At 67.3% G+C, this 23,791-nt stretch overlaps 7 protein-coding genes across 7 annotated transcripts; 3 read left to right on the top strand and 4 right to left on the bottom strand.

Moving 5' to 3' along the window:
• Positions 1-228: 228 nt before the first annotated feature.
• On the bottom strand, positions 229-1,331 carry EMIHUDRAFT_237406 (hypothetical protein; the record flags this gene model as incomplete). Its single annotated transcript, XM_005778005.1, has 3 exons — positions 229-573; positions 680-769; positions 1,095-1,331. The coding sequence occupies 3 exons, from the start codon at positions 1,329-1,331 to the stop codon at positions 229-231; spliced, it is 672 nt and encodes a 223-aa protein (XP_005778062.1).
• Positions 1,332-1,623: 292 nt separating this feature from the next.
• EMIHUDRAFT_457490 (hypothetical protein) lies at positions 1,624-3,688 on the top strand (the record flags this gene model as incomplete). Its single annotated transcript, XM_005778004.1, has 4 exons — positions 1,624-2,087; positions 2,179-2,433; positions 2,651-2,893; positions 2,969-3,688. Exons 1-4 carry the CDS (start codon positions 1,629-1,631, stop codon positions 3,686-3,688), a joined length of 1,677 nt encoding a protein of 558 aa, XP_005778061.1. The 5' UTR covers positions 1,624-1,628.
• Positions 3,689-3,960: 272 nt separating this feature from the next.
• Positions 3,961-7,274, top strand: EMIHUDRAFT_457489 (hypothetical protein). The gene is made up of 8 exons (XM_005778003.1): positions 3,961-4,608; positions 4,683-4,767; positions 4,872-5,098; positions 5,214-5,506; positions 5,647-5,835; positions 5,911-5,952; positions 6,069-6,444; positions 6,891-7,274. The coding sequence occupies exons 1-8, from the start codon at positions 4,056-4,058 to the stop codon at positions 7,229-7,231; spliced, it is 2,106 nt and encodes a 701-aa protein (XP_005778060.1). The 5' UTR covers positions 3,961-4,055; the 3' UTR covers positions 7,232-7,274.
• A 262-nt stretch (positions 7,275-7,536) lies between these two features.
• EMIHUDRAFT_73828 (hypothetical protein) lies at positions 7,537-9,366 on the bottom strand (the record flags this gene model as incomplete). The annotated part of the gene is made up of 5 exons (XM_005778002.1): positions 7,537-7,912; positions 8,111-8,200; positions 8,274-8,503; positions 8,722-8,964; positions 9,247-9,366. Coding segments are annotated over 5 exons (1,059 nt in total), but the record flags the coding sequence as incomplete, so codon positions are not given.
• A 3,355-nt stretch (positions 9,367-12,721) lies between these two features.
• On the bottom strand, positions 12,722-14,595 carry EMIHUDRAFT_443563 (hypothetical protein; the record flags this gene model as incomplete). The annotated part of the gene is made up of 2 exons (XM_005778001.1): positions 12,722-13,804; positions 13,911-14,595. Coding segments are annotated over 2 exons (1,417 nt in total), but the record flags the coding sequence as incomplete, so codon positions are not given.
• A 1,749-nt stretch (positions 14,596-16,344) lies between these two features.
• EMIHUDRAFT_457487 (hypothetical protein) lies at positions 16,345-20,329 on the bottom strand (the record flags this gene model as incomplete). The annotated part of the gene is made up of 13 exons (XM_005778000.1): positions 16,345-16,533; positions 16,663-16,787; positions 16,828-16,923; positions 16,974-17,100; positions 17,340-17,450; positions 17,519-17,557; positions 17,670-17,698; positions 17,769-17,808; positions 17,928-18,014; positions 18,093-18,595; positions 19,733-19,886; positions 19,961-20,156; positions 20,304-20,329. The coding sequence occupies 13 exons, from the start codon at positions 20,327-20,329 to the stop codon at positions 16,423-16,425; spliced, it is 1,644 nt and encodes a 547-aa protein (XP_005778057.1). The 3' UTR covers positions 16,345-16,422.
• A 1,255-nt stretch (positions 20,330-21,584) lies between these two features.
• EMIHUDRAFT_237400 (hypothetical protein) lies at positions 21,585-22,465 on the top strand (the record flags this gene model as incomplete). The annotated part of the gene is made up of 4 exons (XM_005777999.1): positions 21,585-21,881; positions 22,075-22,134; positions 22,208-22,278; positions 22,393-22,465. The coding sequence occupies 4 exons, from the start codon at positions 21,585-21,587 to the stop codon at positions 22,463-22,465; spliced, it is 501 nt and encodes a 166-aa protein (XP_005778056.1).
• Positions 22,466-23,791: the final 1,326 nt, after the last annotated feature.

The following is a 23,791-nucleotide window of genomic DNA, read 5'->3' as shown; positions in this document are numbered from 1 at the left end:
GATTGCTCCGCGCTCTCTGCTCTCTCTCTCCGTCGACTCACGACTGACGACTCTCGCTCTCGTCGCACCCGGCGGTAAAAGGTGCTGTGAGTGTGACGCATGACCCCCGCCAGGCGGGAGCCCGCCCGGCCGAGTGCCCCATTGTCCGCGCTCTCCGAACTGGCACTCAGTTCTAGATTAAAAATGTCACCGCAACCCACACATGCGAGCTCCGCGCCTTCCTCACGCTCACGACGCGGAGGGCCGGACGCGCCGCTCGCCGCGCAGCGTGCGGAACGCCTCCAGCGTCGCGTAGGGCGAGCGGCTCGCCGGGTCAAAGTAGCGCGCGGGCTGCCCGGTCACGGCGCACTTGACCTGCGGCGGGTAGTCGGGCGCGACGTCGTCGATGGCGGGCGGCAGCGGTCCGTCGGTGAAGGTGACGTAGGTGCGGACGGAGTCTCCCTCGCGGGTGGACTTCGTCACCACACGCGGCCCGCTCGTCCGGCGGTCGCGCACCACCACCTTCCGCTTCTCCTCCTCGACGCGGAGCATCTGCTCGAGCGAGGCGCGGTTGATGATCTCAGTCTGCGCCGCCTGCAAGCAAGGCCGGGGGACGGCTCAAACAGATGGCCAGCCAGGCGGAGTGGGCGAGGCCGGGTCTGCGGGCCTCAGCGAGGATCTCCTCCTGCGTGAGGCGGACGAGCTCGACGCCCCGCCTGCCTGCCTGCCCCCTCCCCTCCCCCTTGCGCCGCTCCGCCAGCTCGATCGCCTGCCGCCTCTTCTCTTGCGCCTACCGTGAGGGCGAGAGAGAGGGGGGATCGCTCCTCTCCCGACCACCACCCGGCAGAGGAGCGGCGGGGCGAGGTCGTGCGAGGGGCGGCCGCGGTGTGGCGGGGCCGCGAGGCGTCGCGCGGGCGGAGCGGCGGCGCGGAGCGGTCACGCGCCTGCGCCGTCGCGTCCTTTGTCGAGGCGCGCAGCGAGCCGCGGGCGACGATCGGGTCGAGGCCAGCCAACTCGCTGCGAGGGCGCTTGCGCGGCCGCGGCGCCGCGCCGCCGCCCGCGCCGCCCTCGCCCGCCGCCTGCTTGTCCGCGCGCGCCTTCGGGTCCACATACACCGACCGCTTCTTCGGCTTTGCCGCCTTGCGCGCCGCCTTCTCCTCCTCCTCGCCGTCGTCGCCGTCCGACTCGCTGGAGTCTCCAAAGTCGGAGTCAAAGGAGTCGGCGCCCTCGTCGTCCGCCTCCATCGCGTACTCCGCGTCCTCCTCCGCGTCCGCCCAAAAGTCCTGCTCGTAAAACTCTTTGTCCGCGTCGTCCTCGCGCTCGTCCTCCTCCTGCGCGATGAGGCTCGCCATCCGGTTGCCCTTGGACGCGCGCGCGCTGGGCGCGCGCCGCGCCGGCGGCGACGCCGGCGGAGAGCCGTCAGAGGACATGCTGTTCGGAGAGGTCGGCCGGGGCGCGCTGGAGCGCGACCTAACGCGCCAAGTTTTCTTTATTTTTTCGATTCACGAAACAATCACAACGAACCGTCTGAAAAGCGGTGGATGAGGGTACTTGAGGCCGATTGCCTCGAATTCGATCAAATCCGGATCTCGAGTCAGACTCGCGGTGGCCGCTGGCACACTGCTCTGGAGAACCGACCGAGCTGCAACATGCGAGCGACGGTGACGTCTAGCCGAGCCGCTACCCGCTCGGTGCGTAGCGTCTGCACAGTCGCCGCCCGCGCCTCGCATCATCCGATTTCGCAGCACCCTCTGCGGAAGGACGTCGCCGGAGTCCTCCACGGAAGGCCCTTCCCGAGACTGGACGCACTGCCTTGCGCCGTCACGGCGATCACCACCACGCACAAGGAGCCGTTCGAGCTCGAGGGCGTCGTTTTCCCGATGTTTTCGCAGCGCCACCTTCTCGACAGCGCCACCCGCTCTGAGCCTCCGAGCAGCATCGAGGCCGCGTGCGTGGTCGGCCGGACCAGAGAGGAGGCGCGAGAGGAGCATTCGCACCTCTCCCTCCTCTGCGAGCACTTCCTCGTCCCGCCGCCAGAGGCGTCCGCCACCTTCTTCACGGCAGACCTCGGTGGCGCGGGCAGGCTGCGCTGGGAGCAAAACACCGAGGCCGCCTCTCCCTGCCGCACACGACGCCACCACCTCCCCTCCTCCCGCCTCCGCCGCCTCCCACGCTCTCCCGCTCCTGCGTCCCCTACAGGTGAGCACGTACACCTTCCTGCGGCCCCTCCCGGAGGAGGGGTCGCCTCTCTTCGAGGCGCCCTCCCTCTCGCTCTCCGCGGTGCCGGCCTGGTGGCTCCACTCCCTGCCGGGGCGCGTGGTCGCCGCGACGCACATCGCCGTCGTCTCGCGCGAGCCTCCGCACCCGACGCACATCGACATCCGCCAGTACTCGCCGCACTTCAACCGCTCCAGCTTTGTGACGGCGGCGAGTGTCGACGACGGCGACTTTCGGGTGACGACCGACTGGCGCGCGAGAGGGCCCGAGAGGGCCCGAGAGGGCCCGAGAGGGCCCGAGATATGACCCCCGAGGCACGAGGGCGGCTGCACCTCGGTCAAGGCATCTCGCGCAATCTGGGCGGGCGGAGGTAGGCGCGCGCACGAGGACGGGTTCGTCCGGCTCCTCGTCGAGGCGCGAATCAGCAGTCAGCCAGCCACTCATCGACGACTAGCTAAGAGTGGTCGTCTGGCTCGTCGAGGCGGTCCCGTCCCGCTGGCAGCACCACGCGCCCGTCGGCGGCAGAGGGCTCGACGCCGTGCGGCAGGGCCTGGCGGTGGCGGCCGCAGGGCAGCGCACGGCGGCGGGCAAGGTGGTGCAGCGCCTGATCGAGCTGGACAAGTACCGCTCCTTGGCGCTGATGGCGCAGCCGCTGGCGCGCTCCGTCTCTCCGCGTGTGGACGCGCTGCAGGCGCCAGTCGTATTGTGTGTCCGGATCTCGAAAGATCTCGCGGAGCGGAGGACTCACGCACACGGCTGGCTTGGTCCTCAGGCGCAGCTGCAGGGCGTCAACGACGAGCTGCGCCGCTCGAGCGCGTGCGACCTCGAGGGGCAGCGCAGGCTGCTCGACGGTCTGCTGCGCCTCACCGCCACCGCGTTGCGGGTGCAAGAGATTGCGAGCTACCGCTTCTCCGCCGCCGCCGCCTACGCCAAGATTGTCGAGGACCGCGTCTCCTTCCTGAGGCTGGGCCGGCTCGAGGGCGCGAGGGAGCCCCTTCCTGATCGAACCTCGGGCTCTCTCGGCTCATCTCGGGTACGATCCACAGGCGCGCCGAGCTTGGAGTCCTTCCTCATGGGCGCGCTGCAGCCCGCGATGCGCAGCTGCAGCGCCATGTCCGCGCGGCTCGCGTCCGTCGCCGCGTCCTCCCGCACCACCATCGACCTGCTCCGCGCGCGGCTGACCGTCGAGCAGCAGGCGCAGAACGTGGAGCAGCTCGAGCAGCTCAAGGAGACGGCGCGCACGCAGCTGCTGCTGCAGGAGTGCGTTGAGGGGCTCTCTGTTGTGGCCATCACCTACTACTCCACCGGCGTCCTCGGCTACGCCGCAAAGGCGGCGCACACACTCGGCTACCTGCCCGTCCAGCCGGAGGTTGCGCTCGGGTGCGGCATGCCCCTGGTCGGCGTGGGCGTCTGGGTCGCGCTGCACCGGCTGAAGCATTCGGTGCTGGGCGAGCGCCCGGCAGCGCCGCCGACGCAGGAACCGCGCGGGTGAGGGGAGGGGCCGGGAGGGGGCAGCTGCATGTGCTCTCTCGGGGCAGTTGTGAGGACGTACAGTAAGCCGTGTACTCGAGGGTTGATTTTACACTTCGACGATTTGTCCCTAGTACCCCCCAAAAGTCCGAACCCTGGACTGGCAGGGTTCCGGCTCCTAGCCAGATAGGGGGTCTCTGTTCACCACGGTTAGACCCTATGCAATAGGTAGGTAGGTAGGGCGTTTTGGTGCGAGTCAAACAGACTCCCGACCCCTCCCCTAGGAGGTAGGAGCCGGAACCCAGGCGAGTCCAGCGTCTGCTCGTTAGTCCCTGCAATTGCCACAGAGCCTGAAAGCCTACTGTCCACAACTGTCGTTCTCGTGGAGCATGACGCCCGGCCTGCTAGCGCACACTGTCTCCTTCCTCTCATGCGATTTTGCCGTCGCCTTCCTCCCGGCCTCGTACTTTCGCTGCCGCTTCCGCTCATCAGACGGCGAGCAGCTCGCGATCACTGCACCTTCGTGCGTTGCGGTGGGTGCTTTCGCTCTGTCCCTCTTCGCCGACCATTGCGGGACGTGGTTGCGACTGCTGGCCGTGGCCGCGGCGCAGGCCGCGAGCATCGCCATCCTCTGGCCCTGGCGCTGGCGACTGGTCGGCGGCTTGCTCGGCCTCTCGGCGGCGGCTCTGACCAAAGCACACGAGAGTGAGCACACGCTCGCGGGCGGATGCGCGCTCGCAGTCGCGGCTGCAGCTATCGCCGCTGCCCCAGCCGCAGCTTCGCTCGCTGCCATGGCCCTCGAGCGCCCGGCTGCCGCTTCGGCGAGCATTGCTGCCGTCGCGGTCTGTGCGTCGCACGGCAGCGCTGTCTGGCGGGCCGTGCGCCACTTGCTCCTCGTCGAGGAGGTCGGCCTCGCCCACGCGTCCGCGCGCCGCGTCCTGGGTGACCTCGAGACGCACCTTTGTCCGAGCCTTCTGTGCACCTTCCAGGACCTTCTAGGAGGAGCCCTTCTTCAGGCGCCGACAGCCTCGAGACACACCTCTCGACGCTCGCGCTCACCACGCTGCACTGCCAGCTCGCCCTCGGCCAGCTGGGCGTGACGTACGTCAAGGCGGCGCAGCAGCGGAAGAACCGGCGGCCTCGTTCGCGAGGCTGCTTGTGAGTATCAGTCTGCGATTCTGATCACTTTTTGTGCGACGTGATAGGCTGCTCCTCGCCGGCGGAGGTGCAGCGGGCGGCCCGCCGCAGCTATCCGCAGCTGACTTCGGAAGGCACGCCCTCCGCTTCATGGCCGTGGTCGGGCTCCCCTACCTGGCGCAGCGGACCGCCGTGGAGTCCATCAACGCGCACCTCGAGCGCACCTTTCTCCACCGGCTCACGTACTCTCTCTCAGTCCAGCTCGTGCTCGCGGACGGAGAGTCTCTCCTAGAAGGTTCCTAGAAGGTTCCTAGAAGGCAGCTCGTGCTCGCGGACGGAGAGAGCCCTCGCCGCCACGGCCCTCTGGAACCCTCTAGGAACTCTCTAGGAACCTTCTAGGAACCTTCTAGGAGAGAGCCTCGCCGCCACGGCCCGCTCCAACCTGACGCTGGACGCACACGCGGACGCCCTCAAGGAGAGCGTGCACACCATCTTCTCTCTCGCCGAGCGGAAGCTCTTCTCCCTCCCAAAGATGGCGCTACTCCCCTCGGTCCTCCTCCGCCACCCGCGCCTCGCCCTCGCCGGGCTTCCGATCATCCTCGGCCTCGACGCCGCCAAGTCGGCGCTCCACGCGGCGCTGACCGACGCCTTCGAGGAGCACCGCAAGGCGGAGAAGCGCGCCGACTCGCGCTTGGCGCGCGTGGTCGCCTACGACCTCGCGCAGGCGAGTCACTTGCTTGAGAGGACGCCACGACGACCCGATCACTGGAGAGGAGTCCGACAGGACGCCGAGATGACCCGCGAAGACTCCGAGACGCCTCGTCGCCTACGCCTTTGCGGCAGGCGGCGCAGCTGACGGCGGCCGGCTCGCTCGAGCTCGCGCGCGAGCGGTGGGGCGAGGTAGCGCTGCAGGCGCAGGCGGAGGAGCGGTGCAAGCACGTGATCAACGCGCTGCGCAACTGGATCGGCTGGCTCTACTGGCAGGACGTCCTTCACCCGTCGATTGAGGTTGGCATCGCCTGGCTGCTCGAGGTGTGAACCCCGCCCCCCTGGCGTCTCTGGGACGATCGGCTCATCTCGGGCCATCTCGGCCCTGATCCGTTCCAGGCGGGCCACGTCGGAGTCTCTGAGATCTGGCTCTACTCGCGCGTGATCGAGGACTCGATCGACACGCTGCTCACGCGCTCTCGTGCAGAGGCAGCCCGCCTCCGCTCGCCGCAGCTCTCCGGGTACCCTCTAGGAACCTTCTGGGAACCTTCCCGCAGGCGCAGCTCGCTTCCGTCCGCCGCAACTCGGTCGAGCTCGTCGCGCTGCACGCGGCGGTCGCCGAGGCGCAGGCGGCAGCTCGAGTCCGCTGCAGCTTCGGTGACGAGCACGGCGGCGACACTTCAGCGACCGTGCGCGTGCGGTGCGAGTTCACGCGCGGCGCTTCTCGCGTGGTCGTCGGCAGCGGCGGGGAGAGCGTCGAGCTCCGCCCGTCGGTCTACGCGCTGTTTGGCCCAAACGGGAGCGGCAAGAGCAGCCTCCTCGCACTCCTCTCCTCGTGCGCTCGCGGCGGGGCCCTGCCGGCCGGGCTGGCGCTGGCCGGCGAGTGCGACGTGCAGCTGCGCCTCTCCGCCGACGACATCGTCGAGGAGTGTAGTACGTCCGAGAGTGCCCCAGGAGCAGCCCGAGAGCGACCCGAGAGCGTCCGTCGAGCGACCCTCAGGTGATCCCGACACTTCCTAGACACTTCCTAGACACTTCCTCGCTCCTCAGGTGACGCAGCGGCTCTACTGCCCGCTCTCCTGCCAGCCCGTCCGCTGGCTCGCCCCCTCCGCCCACCGCAACACCTCGCTGGCTCCGCTGGCGGCGCGAGCCGCGGCACTGCTCACGGAGCTCCACTTTTGGAGCCGGCGCGACGACGGCGCGGCGGCGGGCGGCGGTACGGAGGGCGGCGAGGGGAGGCGGGAGGAGGAGGAGAGCCTTGCTGCCGAGCTGATGGCGGAGCACGAGGATTACTGCGGCGCCCTCTCGGGCAGAGACGCGGCTCCGAGGCGGTGGTGGTGGTGGAGCCGTCTCGGAGCCGTCTCAAAACCGTCCCGTAGGCGGGCAGCGCGCCAAGCTGGAGCTGGTGCGGTCGGTGCTGCTGCGTCCCGTTTGCCCGAGGCTGCTGCTGCTCGACGAGTTCTTCGCGCCCCTTTCGGCGTGGAGCAAGGCGCTCGTGGCGGGCAGGCTGCGCGCGGCCTGCCCCGACAGCGTCGTTGTGGTCGTCTACCACCCAGACAGCATGCCCGAGGCGGGCGAGGGAGAGGCGGCCGACGCGCTCTGCGATCTCGCGGGAGGTGCTTTCTTCGACGCGTTCATGGAGGTGCGCGACGGGAAGCTGCTTCCGCCAAAGCCGTGCCAGGCCGCAGCGAGAATCGACAGCGAAGCCCAAGCGAAATAGACACGCTTTGTGTTGTATATTATTGAGGGAATCGTTTAAGCCTCGACGCGAAGGCCGAAGTCCACACACAAGATCAAGAAAGAGACCCTCGCGCGCTTTGTTTTTTATTGACGATATGGATAATTATACCTTTCTTGTCAAACGCCAAACGGCATGGACAAATTTCATGCGGCGACATAGCACATATACTGACAAGACCAGACTGAGGTGTCAGGTAACACAGGACGAGGAGACTGTAGCGTAGCGCAAATTATAGTGTGAACCGGCTGTTTACCCGGCGGCGGCGAGGGCGCCGCCATCCTAACTCAGTGCGGGTGCGCTGTCTGCGCGTGGACGATGCATGTGCGGAAGGCGGCCTCGATCTCCTCCCTGTCGAGGTCGCGCCCGATGAAGACTACCTTGGAGACGCGCGGCTCGCCCTCCACCCACTTGGTGTTGGACTGCTCGAACTGGATCTGCTCGTGCACGCCCTGGAAGATGTACTTTGCGTCGCCCTCGCCCTCGAAGCACAGCACGCCCTTGCTGCGGTAGAGGTCCTCCTTCTTGCGCTGCAGCAGCTGCACCATGAAGCGGTTGAAGAGCTGCGAGTCGAGCGCGTGCTCCGACTGGAGCGCAAACGAGCCGACGCCAGAAATGTCGTGCTTCCGCTTCTTCGCCTTCTGCCCCTCCCTCGCCCCCTCCCTCGCCCCCTCCCTCTCCCCCCCCACCCCCCCCGCGTGCCCGTGCTCGTGCGCCGGCGCGGCGGGCCTCGGTGCATGCCCGTGCTCGTGGGCGGCGGGGGCGTGCGCGTGGTCGGCGGCGGCGGCGGCGGGCGCGGCGTGCTGGTCGTGGCCGTGAGGCGCGTCGTGCTGCGCGTGGCCGTGGGCGGGGAGGGCGCACTGCTCGTCGGTGCACTCCTCCGCAGCAGCGTCCTCCTCGAGGTCGTACTCCGCGATCTCCTCCTGGAAGCGCTCCATCGAGAAGGCGTTCCTACTCACAGAGTGGTGGCCGCGTGGCGCCGGCGGGCTCGAGCCTCTTCCCCGGCGCAGCAGAGAGGGCGCACATGTCCATCAGCTTGTCGACGGGCACGCGCGACTGCTGGCACTCGATCAGCTCGGCGAACGCGTTCACCTCCTGGATGAGCGTCTTGACAGCGCCCAGCTCGCCCTTGTCCACCAAGTCAAGCTTGTTGAGAAGGACCCGGTCGGCGAAGGCGACCTGCTGCACCGCCTCGTTGACCGTCCCCTCGGGCCGCACCTGGCAGGAAAGGTCCGGGAAAGGTCCAGGAAAGGTCTAGGAAAGGTCCCCTCGGGCCGCACCTGGCAGCGGCTCGTGCCCGGTGAGGCGGAGGCACAGAGGCGGAGGCACAGGGGTAGAGGAAGAGGTGGGGTCGTGGCACCTCGGGCCGCTGCAGCCGAGTCGGTTTATCTCGGCTGTCTCTAGGCTGTCTCGGCTGTGTCTCGGCTGCGTCTCGCCTCGTTGATGTGGGCGGCGATGTGCTTGCAGTCAACCAGGCAGAGCACGCCGTCGATCCGGTAGTTGTTGCTGATGGTCCAGTTCTGCGTGAATGTCGCGAGGATGGGCGCGGGGTCGGCGAGGCCGGTCGTCTCGAGGAGGACGAGGTCGAAGGAGTCCTTGCGGTCCTTGAGCTGCGTGAGGGCGCGCACCAGGTCGCCTCGGACCGTGCAGCAGGCGCAGCCGTTGTCCATCGAGATGACCTCTTCCGCCGAGGAGAGGTTCTCCTTGACGAGGGCCTGCGAACGGCAGAGCGGCGAGCGAGGTCGGGCGAGGGCTTTTGGGCGAGGGCTTGGGCGAGGTCGGGCGAGGGCTTTTGGGCGAGGGCTTGGGCGAGGGCTTGGGTTGGGCGAGGGGCTTGGGCGAGCGAGGTCACGTGCGGGGAGGGGAGAGAGGCGCCGCTCCCACCGCGCCGCCCTCCGCTCCCACGATCTCCGCTCCCCCCAGCCCGGCTGCCTCCTCCTCCCCTGGGCTGCCCTCCTCCTCCCCTCTCTCTGCCCGCGCGCCTCGTCGATGTTGACGGCGCCAAACTCGTTTTCGATGACGCAGATCCGCTTGCCGTGCTGCTCGCGGAGGATGTAGTTGACGAGGGTGGTCTTGCCGGAGCCGAGGAAGCCAGTCACGACGGTGACGGCCAGCTTCTCCGAGTCCGCCTTCTCATACTCCTCCTCCTCCTCAAACGCCCCGGCGCCCGAGCCGTCTGCAAGCGCAGACACGGGCGCCGCGCGGATGACGCGGTCCTGTGGGAGGGGAAGGAGGCGTCGGGGTGCGGAGGTCCGGGCCTGACACCGCTACCCATTCCCACGCCGGTCAGCATCCCGTGGCGGCGATATATCACAGCCAGGGCGCGGGTGGGCGCACCTCGTCGGCGGGAGCAAAGATGAGGCGGCCGTCATCGAGCCGGATCTGGTAGGGCGCGCACTGGTTGGCAGGGAAGGTGGACTGCGTGTAAAACAGCTTGACCACCGTCCCTGCCGTCCACCGGCCGCAGTTGCACTCGACGCGGTCGCCGACCTGCGGAAGGAGGGCCGACGTGCGGCGTCAGAGACGCAGCGCGAGCCAGGGAGCGAGCGGCGCGTGGACGAGTGATGCAGTGGCCGCACGCCTTGAATCGAAGCTGGTAGGTCTCAACCTGGTCGAGTTGCAGCATCGCGGCGTGAAGCTTCTGTCTGCCCTTTTGGCCTTGCTCTCGTCGTCGTCGGACCACAAAGAATTCTTAAGGTGGTAGCAATCTCTTGCCGCGTAAGTTTCGCGCGCGTCGACGTCCGCGCTGTGTGTCTCGCCTGAGCTCGCCCTTGCCGCCCGAGGCTACCCGGGACCGACAGACAGTATCAAACGACGCGCTAGATGCGCTTGTGACCACGCGTCTCTCGTGATCGCGGCACGAGCAGTGCTGTGTGCGGCGCTCGCCACCCTGGCGATTGTGCTGGACGGCGGACGGTGTGGTTGCCCAGATGGCCTTATGACGACCCCATTTCGACATCGTCCCTAAGGCCTCTGCTCATGAGCTCCATGCAGGAATGACTGGCTCAACCAACTGATCACAAATTCTCTCTGCAACATCGAAGTCATCAAATTATGCTGTCACGATGAAGACTTTTGGCGCTTTGTGAGATATCGTGGGAATTTGTGATCAGTTGATTGAGCCAGTCATTCCCGCATGGAGCTCATGAGCAGAGGCCTTAGGGACGATGTCGAAATGGGGTCGTCATAAGGCCATCTCAGTGGCTACACGGCCTGCCACAGCGTGTGTGCCACGACTCTGGACGACTCTGAACCGGCGCTTGATGCGGGCATAACTTGCGATCCCGACCTTGCGCGACGTGCCTATTAGTGCATTCTACCATCTACTTGCACATGGCAAGCATGGGCGACGCCTCAGGCCCCATGCCGGCCATCCAAGATATGCGTGCGCCAAGGGTTTGCTACCACCTTAAGATACAAGCCTCTCTCACAGCACACTGGCACGACAAGGGCGCAGACTGGCGCGGACTGGCGCGATAGTTCGGCGCTCCCCGGCCCTGGATGTGAGGCTAATGACCGCACTCCAAGTGCTCCAAGTGCAGCTGCCCCTGTGGTCCGGGAGAAGAGGAGACAAGGACACGGGGGGGCGGCGAGGGGGGGGGCGCAGCCGTCGCAACAGGCGAGCGCACCCCGAGCCGGGGCGGCACCGGTGGATCGGCCGGCCCCGACGCGGATCTTGCCAGGAAGGGCACGAGGCAGCCCGATGAGGTTCGTGCCGGCGGCAGACAGAGGACAGAGCGAGAAGACGGGAGGAGGCAATTCGAGAGGCCGCGATGGATCGGGCGGCCGCGGCGGCGGGCGAGAAGGCGGTCCCTAGGGCGGTCCTGGCGGAGCTTAGGGCGATCGGTCTGTCGCTCGCGGTCAGCACCGGCGTTCTCAGGCCGGTGCAGGCACGGGAGGTGCGGGGCCTAGCTAAACGACTGGTTGGCTCGACGGACCTTCTTGGACAGGTTTTCCGGTGGGAGGGGGAGGACTACCTCGTCAACGACATCGCACCGGGGCCGACACAGTCGGGGGGGCAAGCGATGAAGGCGTACGCCTGCTGTGTGAAGAGGCGGGTGGCATCGGCGGGCCCGCTGTCTGAACACAACTCGGCCTTTGATATCCGGTCGGTGCGGGCCCGAATCGAGGAGGACCGGTCGAGGGGGGAGGCGACGCGGCTACTGGGCAGTCTACGACCCGTCGCGGAGCGACGGGAAGGAGAGGCGGGGCCGTCGGCGAATCCGGGTCCTGCCCCCCCCCCCTCCCGAGGGGAAACGAGAGCTAGGCCCCCCCCCACGAGCGGGGTGGACGGCCGACGCGTGGAACCACGGCTGGAACGGCCGCAGGGGCAGGGGGCATCCCCCGAGGCCCCGCCTCAGGAGTTGCGGCGGCCGGCGCCGCCACCAGGCCCGCCCCCGCCACCACCGCCTCCGCCCCCGCCGCTGGAGCGACCGCTGGGTCGAGGAGCCGCCCCTGAGGTTCCACACCAGGCGGTGCGGCCGCCAATGCCACCATCGTTTCCGCCACCCACACTGCCACTTCCGCCCCCGCCACTGGAACGGCTGCAGGGTCGTGGGACCGCCCCAGCGGCTCCACACCAGGCGTTTGGGCCGCGAGGGCCACCACCGTACCCGCCGCCCCTGCCACCGCCTCCACCCCCGCCGTGCGCCGTCGGCGGGGCCGCCACCGTATGGACCCGCTTGGAATAACCGAGGGGGTCCGGAACCGCCCCGCCGGAGGCTGGAGCACCCGGGAGGAGGAGCGGGGGGAGGGGAGTTGCCGCAATACGATAACGGACCCGCCGGCGAGCCGGAGGGCCGAGGCCGGAGGGCCCCGGGGGGGGCTTGGGGTCAGCTGTCGGAGGAGGCGAGAGATGAGCTGACGCGGCCTATGCGAGTAGAGTCGGGACGTACGAGCTCACCGGGGGGAGACCCGTCGCGGTGGCAGCCGGGTCACCGTGATCTCCGACAGGGAGGGCCGCGCCTCCCCGAGCCTGAGGAGGAGCCGGCGGAGGGGGGGGGCGAGCCGAGGACAATAGAGAGGCCGCGGGTGCGGGCACGACTCGCCGACCAGGGAGAGCGGGCTCGACCCCCCGGGGGTGGAAGTGGGTGTGACCCAATGCCACCGTCCTCGCCCGGGGCGACCCCGGCCGGGCCGTCGACGCTCTCGGAGGCTGCGGTACCAGCCGGCGAAGCGGAGTCGAGGCCACAGCCGAAGAAGAGGCATCAGAAACGACTGCAGAGGCAGTCTGGTAACGCCCGGAAGGCGAGCAAGGGGCCGGGACGAGCCGAGGGCTCGCCCCGACAGGCGAAGGAAGGGACTCTGGGGTACCCTCTGGGACCGGAGTCGGGCGGGCGCATACTCTATGAGGCGTATCCGTGTACGTACGTGGAGTACAGTGTTGTGTGTCCGTTAGCTCCGAGTAGAGGGGGCGTTCTGCAGTTAAGGGGAAACCCGGTACACGGAACTAACCCTCGGAGACCCGTGTTTACTTTACGGCCCTTTCCCTGCGAACGCGCACCCCCGGGGCTAGGGCTCTCTTGCCCGTAACCCGATCCCGATCATCCGGCCCGCTGGGTGCGCTCAGCCACCACACAACGCACAGAACACACACCACACGCACTGTCACTGACACACAACTCACAAGCACACTCATCACACACGCAAACAGCGCAGGTGTGCCCAGGGAAACGGTGAACAATGCGCACACATGACATCACACACGCCGAGGAGAGCGAGCCGACGGGACACGGGAGCCGATGAGCGATGCGGGAGCGCGCGCATCTCGAATTTAATTTTTATGGCGCAATGGGGCCGCGAGCGCACGCATCGGCTCTCACATTAGCTGCTGCGCGCGCCCGTGATCGGCGGCCTGCTGCCGGCGCCGCCGCCACACCGCCGCCGCCGCCGCCGCCGCCGCCAGAGCGGCGGAGAGAGCGGCCCACGACCGCCGCGCCGCCGCCGGCCCCGCGCCGAGGGCGGGTGCGTGGGCCGCCTCCGGTTCGCGGGCCAGGTGGCTGCAGAAAGGGGGGAGGCACCACCCGCCCGTCGAGGGCCTGTTCGCAAGAGCGGGGCGTGAGGAGCCGGCAGGGAGAGAGGGGGGGAGGAGGCCGCTCGAGTGCTCACGGCGGCGGAGGGATGTAGTCGGAGGTGCACTCCCACCGGCAGGTATCCCCTACACCACAGGCACAGTCGACAGCGGTGAGAGGAGGAGGGAGGTCGGAGGGGCGAGCTCCACCCTCTGCGAGGCGGTCGCCCGCGAAGAAGGACCCGGCGGTGTGGTAGCAGGACGCGTCCGGCGCGTAGCAGACCGGAAACATCTTGGGGCACTCGCAGGCGGGAGGCGGCTGCGAGGGCGGAGGAAGGTGCGCGGCGTCCACGCAGCAGTGGAAGCCGTCGCAGGCGACCTCCGGGCAGGCGGGGGCGGGGAAGCCGCTCCTGCAGCAGGCGCCTGCTCCCGAGGAGGGCGTGTGAGGGGGGGGGCGGAAGGAAGGGGAGAGAGGAGCGAAGGTACTGCGGGCGCGGAGCCGTGTCGCGCGCCTCCGACACCACACACGTCCTCGCAGACACCGCCTGGTGGGGAGAGAGAGGGGTGGGTGCCGGTGGAATCTCCGTCCGGGCTACATGAGATCTTTGGGAAGTGTCCGGGAAGTGTCTCCCGGAGGCGTCCGGCTCGCGCCTGCCTCGCCGCACTCGTAGAAACAGTCTGCCGGAGGGCTGGGGGGCGGGCGGGGCGAGGGTGGAGGCGAGGGCGGCGGAGGCGAAGGGGGCGGCGGAAATGGCAACGGCGGCGGCGAAGGAGGCGGCGGAGGGGGTGGCGGTGGTGGAGTTGGCGGCGGCTGTGGCGGAGACGGCGGTGGCGAGAGCGGCGGGGAGAGCGGCGGCGGCGGTGACGGCGGCGGAGGCGGAGGCGGCGGCGGAGGCGGCGGAGGCGACGATGGCGGCGGAGGCATCGGGGGTGGAGGCGGCGGGGGCGGCAGCGGCGGCGGCGATGACGGTGGAGGTGGAGGCAGCGGCGGCGGCGGAGAGGGGGGTGGCGGCTGCGGCGACTGAAAGAGATTCGGCAGGTGCGACACGAATTCAAAGACGGCCCGGTTGGCGACTTCGGAGACGGGCTGCTCCTTCCAGAGAGTTGTGACTTCCTCCATCCACGTGGGCGTCCCAACCACCTTTCCAGCCTTTTGCAGTCCCGGCTGCCACTTGTCCGGAACGAGGTCGGCAAAGGAGCGCGGCCTGACGGGCGCGTGGCGACTGGACGCAGATGACATGGTTTGAGCGCGCGCCGCTGCGACGTCCTGTGTTTACCGAGGAGCCGAGGAGGGTACCTGCACCTCGGCCAAAGGACCTTAGCTGCCGCGTTTTCTGGACCAACGCAAGCGCCTTGATGCTTGAAGAAAAGAAAACCCCGACGCTGTCAAAACCAAAATTTGTTTTGAGATTCAAAACAAACTCTCTGCAGCTCTCATCTGCACGTGTATTGGGAGCACACATGATCGGTGTCATGATCGGAGTGGGAGTCAGAAGGGTGGTGTGTGTGTGTGTCTGGGAAGCGGGCCAGGCATCACAGGAGAGACGACACAAGTACGCCGAGGTGAGGGACAGAGATCGCGAGGCAAGGCAATCGGGTGGAGGTGGAGGGTCAGGTATGGATGAGGAATGAGGATGATAGCTCGAGTACTGGGACAAGGATGGGAGGTGTGGTCGAGTACGAGGACTGGGGGGGGAGTGGTCCGCCATCAGCGTCGCCAGGTCGCCCTTCTCGTTGTTGATCTCGTCTGGGCAGATCGACTGGCCGTAGATGGTGTTCTCCGGCGTCAGGCCTGAGCGGGCAAATGAAGTGGTTAGGTGGTGGAGAGCGAGACGCCTGCGAGCAGGCCGGGCGGCAGCGCACCGTACAGCTTCTCGAGCACCTTCATGCGAGCAACCACCGCTGGCCCAGGCAGGGCGCCAGGGAAGCAGCGAGAGAGAGCCTGGCCGCACTTGGAGTCTGCGGGCGGCGACCACTGCAGCCAGGAGAAGGCAGAGAGGTCGACGGGCTTGGACTTGCTGAGGCGGGTCTTGACCTCCTCAATCGCGGCGGCCTGCGGCTCAACCTCCTCGCAAACAGGGTATGGAGCAGCCATGTCTGCAGGCGGGAGGGCCGGGCGCGTCTCAGAGCGGGGCGCCGGTGGCGGTGAGGCTTGGACACGAACGAGTAGCCAGTGTGTGGCTGGCGTGGGACGGGCGAGCGCCTTGTCTCGCGGTGCGTGGACTATTACAATCAACGACGATGCGTCTGATCCGTGATCCTTGACGACGTGCGTCCTTGTGACATCACATCATCTTCATGGACCTTTTTCAGTGTACGTACTCTCTCTCTCAGTGTACGTACTTTTAGCTTACTGGGAGAAACTCTCTCTCTCTCAGTGTATGTGGCTCTTACGTACATTCCCGTAGGAGGACTCTGCTGACAGGGTTTGCGATGAGGAGCGACCCGAAGGGTTTCTTTCTCGGAGGTTAGTGCACCACTATTTTGTTTGGCCACGTCTACCGTATAACGCCGTGGAGCGTGTGGTCCATGCCCTCTCGTCCGCAGGTCGTCCATCTCCCATGATGACAAGATAAAGGGCAAGGACCCTGAGTTGCACAGGGGTTGTGCGCCAAGCCCTCCTGCTCGGCTCCAGCGAGTAGACAAGTGTTACCATCAACAGAGGAGAAGGATATGACCTCAGGGCTGATGTGACCAAGCGCTGGTAGCGTGGTTTTACCTTCACACCCATGCGATGGTCTCACAGTGTGCCGGCAGTCGCCGAGGCCCGAGCAGTGTCGCTCACAGAGTCACACAAGCCGCAGCACAAGTGACTGAGGGCCAGTGAGGGCGAGCCCATCGGCCATCGCTGTGACAGCTGTGGCAGCCGCACAGTGCTCAGTGGGCTGTGCCATCTGTGCAGAGTGTGTGAGCAGCAGAGGAGCTTCACTCCAGGCTTCAGGCGCAAACGAGAGCTGCATCGTGCATGCCACCGAAGGCGCTGTCGAGGGGTTCGCCGAGCGTGGCGCAGGTTGGAGGACACCGTCACCGACGAGCGCGTTGGCTGCCCAGCGACACTACTCAGCGACACACTTTTCAGCGGACTCGCAGGGTTCGCCACTTTCAGAGCGTGGGAACCAGTCATGTAATGTAACTCCGCCTGTCACACGCCTCCGCGCCGTCGTCACTCTCCGCTCGCCGCCACCTCCCCCCCCACCTCCCCCTCTCCGAGCGCGTAGCAGAGGCAGACGTCGTCTCCGAGAACCTCGGTCGAGAGGAGCGTCGCGTGGCGCGCCTGGAAAAGGGGGGAGTCCAGGTTCCGAGAGGGTTTCGAGACGGGTGGTGAGGATGCCTCGCTCGCAACGAGGCAAACGCGCGGCGCGCCTCCGCCATCGTCGAAGCGAGCGGCGCCTTGTTCACTCACCCTTCGCGTGAGTAGACAAATGTGAGTCACTGCCTTGGTCGAAGCGAGCGGCGCCTTGATCCAGCGCTGCGCTGTCGAGCCCAACGCCGTCGCCCCGAGATAGAGCTGCAGCTGCTGCGCGGCGCCTGGAGGGAGGCTCCGGAAGGCGTCAGGCTCTCGACGGACCGCCGCAAGCAGAGCCGCTAGCCAGCTTCGCGGTGCCCTCGGCCAGAAAGCCGCCGATGACGGCGCCGCCGCCCTCGACCATCAGCTGCAGCACTCCTATCGGAAGGCTCCTGGCAAGTGCGTGGGAGCTCCCTCGCCCTCTGCACTCGGCGCCAGCTGCAGCGTGCCCCGCGACCCGAGCTCGAGCAACACCTCCTCGAGGCAGACGCCCCCGCCCCGCCCAGCGCCGACCACGCACACGTCGACGCCCGCATCGGACCAGCGCGAGAGCGCCTAACCTCGGTCGACCTCGGCTCGACCTCGGCTCGACCTCGGGTCCGTCTCGAGGCTCGCCTCGGCCGGAGCGGCGGCGGTGGTGAAGACGAGCGTCGGTGCGGCCGCCGTGTCGAGGAGGGCCCCCCTCGCCTGCGGGAAGGCTCCGAGAAGGCTCGCGGAGGGCTCGGCCGCCCCTTCCGAGAAAGTTGCTGGAAACTTCTCGCCAGCCGGCCGCGCGCGTCCAGCACCACTCGGACCGGCGGCTTCGGCGGTGCAGCCCAGCCGGGAGGGAGGAGCCCCTCGTCCTCGAGCCGCAGCGTGAGACGTGGCTCGTCCACCACCGCAGTCCCCGACCCGACCAGAATCGCCTGCAGGAAGGTTCCAGGAAAGGTCTAGGAAAGGTCCGAGAAGCAGTCCCCGACCCGACCAGGATCGCCTGGGAGGACGCGCGCAGTAGCTGCGCGTGCCTCCTCGCCTACCCGCACAGCCCTCCCCTGTGAGGAGAGCTCCGCACCTTGCCTCCTCGCCTCGGCCCCGCGTGACGCGCTGCTAGCATCGGCCCGCCTCGGCCGGCTACTCTCCTTCGCCTTGGGACCCGTGATCCACTGCGAGGTGCCTGCAGGACATGTCTCGGACAGGTCATGGACGTGTCGTGGACGTGTCCTCCCCGCGTGATCCACCGCGACCGTCCTCGCAGCCGATTGCGCCGTCGAGCGTGCTGGCCACCTTGAGCACCACGAGGTCAGGGTCAGGGTCAAGGTCAGGGTCAGGGTCAGGGGCAAGGGTCAGGGTCAGGGTCAGGGCTGGGGTTAGGGCTGGGGTAAGGGTAGGAGCGTGCTTGCCACCTTGAGGACGACGTACGGAGCCTTGCAGCGGCGCTGGTGGAGGTACGGCCGCAGCGAGGCGAGCACCGCCTTCGCGCCCGTGCCGACCTACACGTCGGCTCAGACGAGGCTCGCGGAAGGGGCACCGTGCTGGCACCGCCCTGCCGCCGCGTGCTGGGCCGTCACGCAGATCCCGTTCTCACGCAGGTGCGCCGCGCCGCCGCCAAAGGCCGGGTCGGGGTCGAGGACCGCGATGTGGATCTCGCGCAGCCCGCTCGCGACGAGCGCCTCGTCGCACGGTGGCGTCGTCTTGCCCGGCCCGCGGTGGCACGGCTCGAGCGTCACGTAGCAGCACGCCTCCGCCATCTGCTCGGACGTGATGCCGCGCGAGCGCGCGGCGGCCAGCGCGGCGGCCTCAGCGTGCGGGCCGCCCTTGCGCTCGTGGAAGCCCTCGGCGAGCACGCCGCCGTCGCCGCCGACGATGACGCAGCCGACCCACGGGTTGGGCGCTGTGCTCAGCCGCCCGCGCTCGGACAGCTGCACCGCGTACTGCATCCAGCCCTCGTGGTCGAGCATCGTGCATTGAGGCGAGCGCGCAGCGGCCGGGCGGAGCGGCTGCCAGCGCGCGTAGAGCGACAGCGCGAAAATGGGCAGCGCCGACAACACCATGGGCAACTGGGGGGTGATGGCTGCGGCGAGGGCGGCGAGGCGGTCGAGTGTTGGAGGCTCATCAATTTCTTTTTCTGCTTCGTAATCATCTGTCCCGCGTCCACCCATACCGCGTTGGTGTCCAGTCCGAGCCTGACTGTTGTTCATCTTTCTACATACATACATGCTTCTGGAGGACGACGGCTTCGTCCGCGCTTTGCCTTTGAGTGAATGTAAAGAAAGAAAGAAAACAGAGAAGCCAAGTGCACCCAAGGGAGGGATGGGAGGGCGGCACGCCGCCACCACACAGGGATTTTACACGAGCGAGGGAAGAAGAATTTTGTTCTTAAAACACACAAAAAATTAGATATTCTTACCTTCGCGAGTTGGGCTAAATTTCTTTTCTCGACAATGTGTGTTTTTTGATTGATGGACGATGTCCGGTGGCCTTCTCGATCCGCCTCCTTTGAGCGCGGGCGATCAAGGGTCAGATGGGACTCGAGGGGTGTACCACAGGCGAAGCAGCAAGGCTCATTACCGGGGGACAGCACCAACAGCTGCGTGGAGACACATCCTGTGGACCAGGCGACAGATAAAAAAACCAGTGGAAAGCAGCGAGGACTGGAGCAGAGATGGACCAAGAGAGCGACGAAGTTTTTGTGGAGCAGAATCATCGATGCGTAATGGGTGGGGACCTGCTGCTACAAAAAACGAGCAGGGTGATGGGGCTTCTGGGACTCGGGAGTCGGGCAGCGGGCAGCGGGCAGCGGGCTGCGGGCTGCGGGCTGCGGGCTGCGGGCTGCGGGGAGCGTGGGGCGTGGCGTGCGCGCGCGTGGGGAGAGGAATGGGAGGCGATGGAGGGGGCAAACAGGTTTCGAACCCGAAGCCGGTGGCGGAGTGAGTGGTCAGGTAGCCATCTAGACCAGCCAGCTGGTTTTGCGGATGGACATGGCATACCACCTATACACATACGTAAAATGCTAATTACAAAGTTCGACATCGGGGAAAGACGAGGAGAAAGGACTGTTCATGGGTGGAGAGGGCGGAGTCAGTTTCTTGGAAGGGGAAGGTCTGGGTGGTGTGGGTGGAGGTGTGGAAAAGATGAGACTGGATACAACAGGTGGGTACAGAGCTTAGTTCTAAAACTCTTTGCCGGCTATTTCTTTCTTTTCGAAGACCGGATTTATGTGTCACGCCCGCCGCCGACGCCCAAGCGTGAGCAGCGTAGCCTTTGCCCGTCACCGCAAACCACACTCCCCGCGGAGGGGGGCGCAGCTTCCTGCCGTTCACCTCGAAAGGCAGCGATGCATCGTACATGTACCCCTGCTCCTCCTGCTCGCGCGTAATCACCAGTACGAGCTTGCCGACCTTCTCCGTCGTGGCGTCGAGCTCGCCCCAGCCGGCACATTTTCGAATCGCGCCACCGTCGAAAAGACTGGGCTGTGCAGCTCGCTAGCTGGGACGCATGCGTCGCGCGCCTGCAGCACCTTGGCGTGCCAGCCGAGATGCGCCGGACATAGCACGCACGGCTTCATCCACTTGCCCTCGGCATCCTTCTTCACATCCCCCACGCACCCAGTCACACACGGCAGGCCCGCCGGCCTTGTAGCGAGCCCAGCGTGCCCGCGGCCGCCTCCCGCGCAGCACCGCCGCTGGGGACGACACGCTGCGGAATCGGATCGAGCCCATGCACGGGCAAAGAAGGACGCTGCAGAAGCGGTTGGAGAGGCAGCTGGCGTCTGCCGTCACAACGAGTCCCAGCGCTGGTTGGACATGCGCGTCGGCTCGCCCGAGGACTGCTGTCGCGACCCTCCCGTCGTGACGCAGCCTCCGACGAGCTCTGCAACCGAGGAGAGTGAGGGTGCGCCTCCCCTCACTGCTGGCCTGGCTGCGCATCGCCCCACAAAGCACCCCCTCGAGCATCTCTACAAGTACAAGTACAAGGGCGACCTTCTCCAAGTCGTCAACACGCCCGGCGGCTCCGGCAAGACTTTAGCCTTGGCCACCCTCCTTGCGGAGCAGGAGGAGATCCGCTCTCGCCGTCGGCAACGTGGCAGCTAGTCGAGAGACTCGGTAGTTGTGACCCCCCTCTGAGTGAGGACAGGAGAGAGAGCGTTTTGTGGTGTTGGTGTACGCAATAACGGGACAGGGTAGTCGTTCTCTCTAGCTCCCCTTCTAGCTCTTAGCATGAGCTGCGCCCTGTGTCCGACCCCTTTTGCGCAGCAACACCTTAAACTTTTAGGCCCTCCAAATTCGGGTCGGAGCGTAGCGGAGTGGGCCCCGAGTTTGAAAAGGGCGACGGACGCTTGCGTCCTAGCCTCCAACAACGCCTCCCCGGCGCAGAGGGCCCCCCGGAGGGATGCTCAACCGCTCCACGCCACGCCGCTTGCGGCGGTCCTCTTCCCGGGTTCCCGCTGAGGCGCGTCCCCTGGCATGGGCGCTGCTCTCTCCACTGGAGGGTTGGTTTCCACCCGCGGACTCGCTTCAGACGAGCTCGCTGTACGGGTAGTTTTGTTCATGGACACGGGGCTCTCACAACCACGCTGACCCGGATCCCAGGACCAACGACAGAGGTGAAACGACATTCGGCCCGCCGACACAATTCAACAACTGGACACGATATCTAAATGCGGCGGAGGCCAATCTCGGGTTCCCTTCTCGATTCAACGCGGGTTCTGGTGCGATCACCTTCCCCCGCGACACCGCCTCTTCCTATCTCTCTTCGCAGTCTCTCTCCGATTCTCGCTGCAACCTTCGTGCCACCTCGCGGTCGCCCCCTTCTCGTCGTGCTCTCCCTGAGAGACAGCTTAGTTCTAAAATTCCGGGCTATTTCTTCATTACCAGTCCGCGCCAGTCCGCGCCCTTGTCGTGCCAGTGTGCTGTGAGAGAGGCTTGTATTTTAAGAATTCTTCATTATTAAAATCCCTATCATTGAAAGTAGCAGAGGGGTCGGACCACACGCTCTCCGAATGGGATTTTCTGCCCTGCCGCTGTCGCGGCCCCGCCTGCCTCCCGGAGGCCCGCCCGGCCATGCAATCCGCCGCCGGACCGCCCGGCGGGTCCAACCCGAAGCGGGCGACCGGCCGTTCGCACCGCTCGGCCGGCGGGGCGAGCCCCGCGGCCCTCGATCGCTCGCCCCGGGTCGTGGCCCGACCGGCCCACGCGCACGTCCTGGCCTCTACCGCCGCTTTCGGCGGCGCAATTTGCGCCTTCATCGCTCTATGGATCCTCCTGGCACCCATCGGACTCTTCCCGACGGTCGGCGGCGCCCACTCCGTGCACTTTGAGTCAGACTCGCTCTTCGGCAGGCACGCTCTTCGGCAAAAAGTCGCCGCCGGCCGTTCACGCCGAGCCAGCCAGTTGCCGGCTCGCACGGCAGCCTCTTCCTCTCGACCAGCCTCAACTTCGACACGGTCATCATTTTGTCGCTGCGTGCTCGTGGCGAGCCGGGCGGCGGTCAAAGTTTGCCCAGACGAGCGCCAGGCGATAGCAAGGTCTCTGTTCGCCCTGTGCATGTCAGGCCAGGCTGCAGCGGGGCACTACCATCGTGCTACGCTGTTGCAGCCTGACCTTTCCCACTGTGCACAGCCGCCAGAGCACCACCACCGCCCGGCATCGTGTCACGGCGAGCTCCTTCTGCACCCGTTCGCGAGGCTCTCGCGCTGGCACACTTCGGCCTTCCGCTGCTCGCGTTCGGCGAGCTCTTCTCCGCACTCCTGCCACGGTGCCGTCGCCACACACCTTCTGGCCGGCCTGAGCCATGCGGACTCGACCTCTCTCCCTCTCTGGAGCACGCCACGGGCCGCGACGGCTGCTGGCAGCCGGCCGGCGTGAGGAGGCAGTTTGCCGGCACAGTCGAGCTGGAGTATCCGCTTCTTGATGCTTCTGCGGTCAAGCTCGACCTTATGTGACATGATATGCCACAATAATGCACGCTCTCACCCCTCAAAGTGTCGAAGTTTACCGGTGACTCTCCGGTGGCCCGATAGTACCGTGTGCCTTTCTTCAAACCAACACGCTTCTTTCTTTTATTTCCACTCAGCAGCCTGAGCGCGAGCGGCCAGTTCCCGCCATGTCCGGCCCCGAGCCGTCCCGTCTCCGCTCGAGCCTCGCGCGGCGGTCCTCTCGCAGCGCTGCGGCGCGCGAGGCTGTCCGGTGCATACAGTCGGGCGAGCTCGAGGGCCGCGCTGCCCTATTTTGCGCCAGCGAGCTGCGGGCTGCCATCACACACGGCTGGCGCCTGCACGACGGTGGGACGCCGGCGCTCCCGTCGTTAGCGTCCGTGTGGGGCCCTTCGTGGGGCGACGGCGAGGACGACGGCGACGGCGAGGACGACGGCGACGGCGAGGCGGAGGGCGGCGACGGGGTCGATGGCGACGAGCCGCGGCGACTGCTGAGCGACGTGCTCTGTCCGGTGCTGGAGCGGGCGGAGAGGAGCTCCGACGGAGGGTGTCTCGCGCCGGAGGGGCCCAGCGGTCAGCCCGCCCCGCCTCTCACGCCGCCGCCTCTCTTCTTCAGGCGGGGCAGCGCCGCAGGGACGTGGCACGCAGAAGGGCACGCGACGGCTCTGGGCCTGCTGCCGCTCCTGCTGCGTGCGCTCGACGCTTCGCACGCGCTCGCCGCTCGAGACGCCCCTCCTCCTCGTTCTCCGACCCGAGGCTGCGCCGGCCGCGCGGCGCTCGAGGAGGCGCTGGGGCTCGGAGGAGGCGGAGGCGGAGGCGGAGGAGGCGGGGGCGGGGGCAGGGGTGGAGGCGGCGCTCTCGCGTCGCGCGAGCCGCCGAGCGAGGCTGTGCTGCGCGGCTTGCTGGCGCGCGAGTGGCCGCTCGAGCTGCTCGCGCCTCTGCTGTCTGCGCTCGAGGGTTCGCCCCTCCCGACGAGGCTGCTGCCGGCGCTGCGGAGGAGGGTGCACCTCTCCGTGCGGCACCTCTCCGTGGACGGGGGAGGGGCGGGCGCGGTGCAGGCGCTGCAGCCGCAGCTGCTCGGCGTCGCGAAGCAGCTGCTCGCCATCGCCACGCTCGCACCTGGCGAGGCAGGCGGCGAGGCAGGCGGCGAGGGAGGCGGCGGCGAGGGAGGCGGCGGCGAGGCAGGCGGCGGCGAGGCAGGCGGCGGCGAGGCAGGCGGCGGCGAGGGGGGAGGCGGCGGAGGTCCGGCCGACTCGTCCGAGGCCGAGGCGGCCGCGGCGGCGCCTGCGGAGGCGGTTGCGCCGTCGTGGTGCGAGCCGCGCCTCGCGGCGGCTG

Source organism: Emiliania huxleyi, assembly GCF_000372725.1.
Source record: "Emiliania huxleyi CCMP1516 unplaced genomic scaffold EMIHUscaffold_250, whole genome shotgun sequence".
Taxonomy (NCBI): domain Eukaryota; phylum Haptophyta; order Isochrysidales; family Noelaerhabdaceae; genus Emiliania; species Emiliania huxleyi.
Note: the sequence above shows the minus strand (reverse complement) of the source record. Positions and strands in the feature narration are given on the sequence as shown.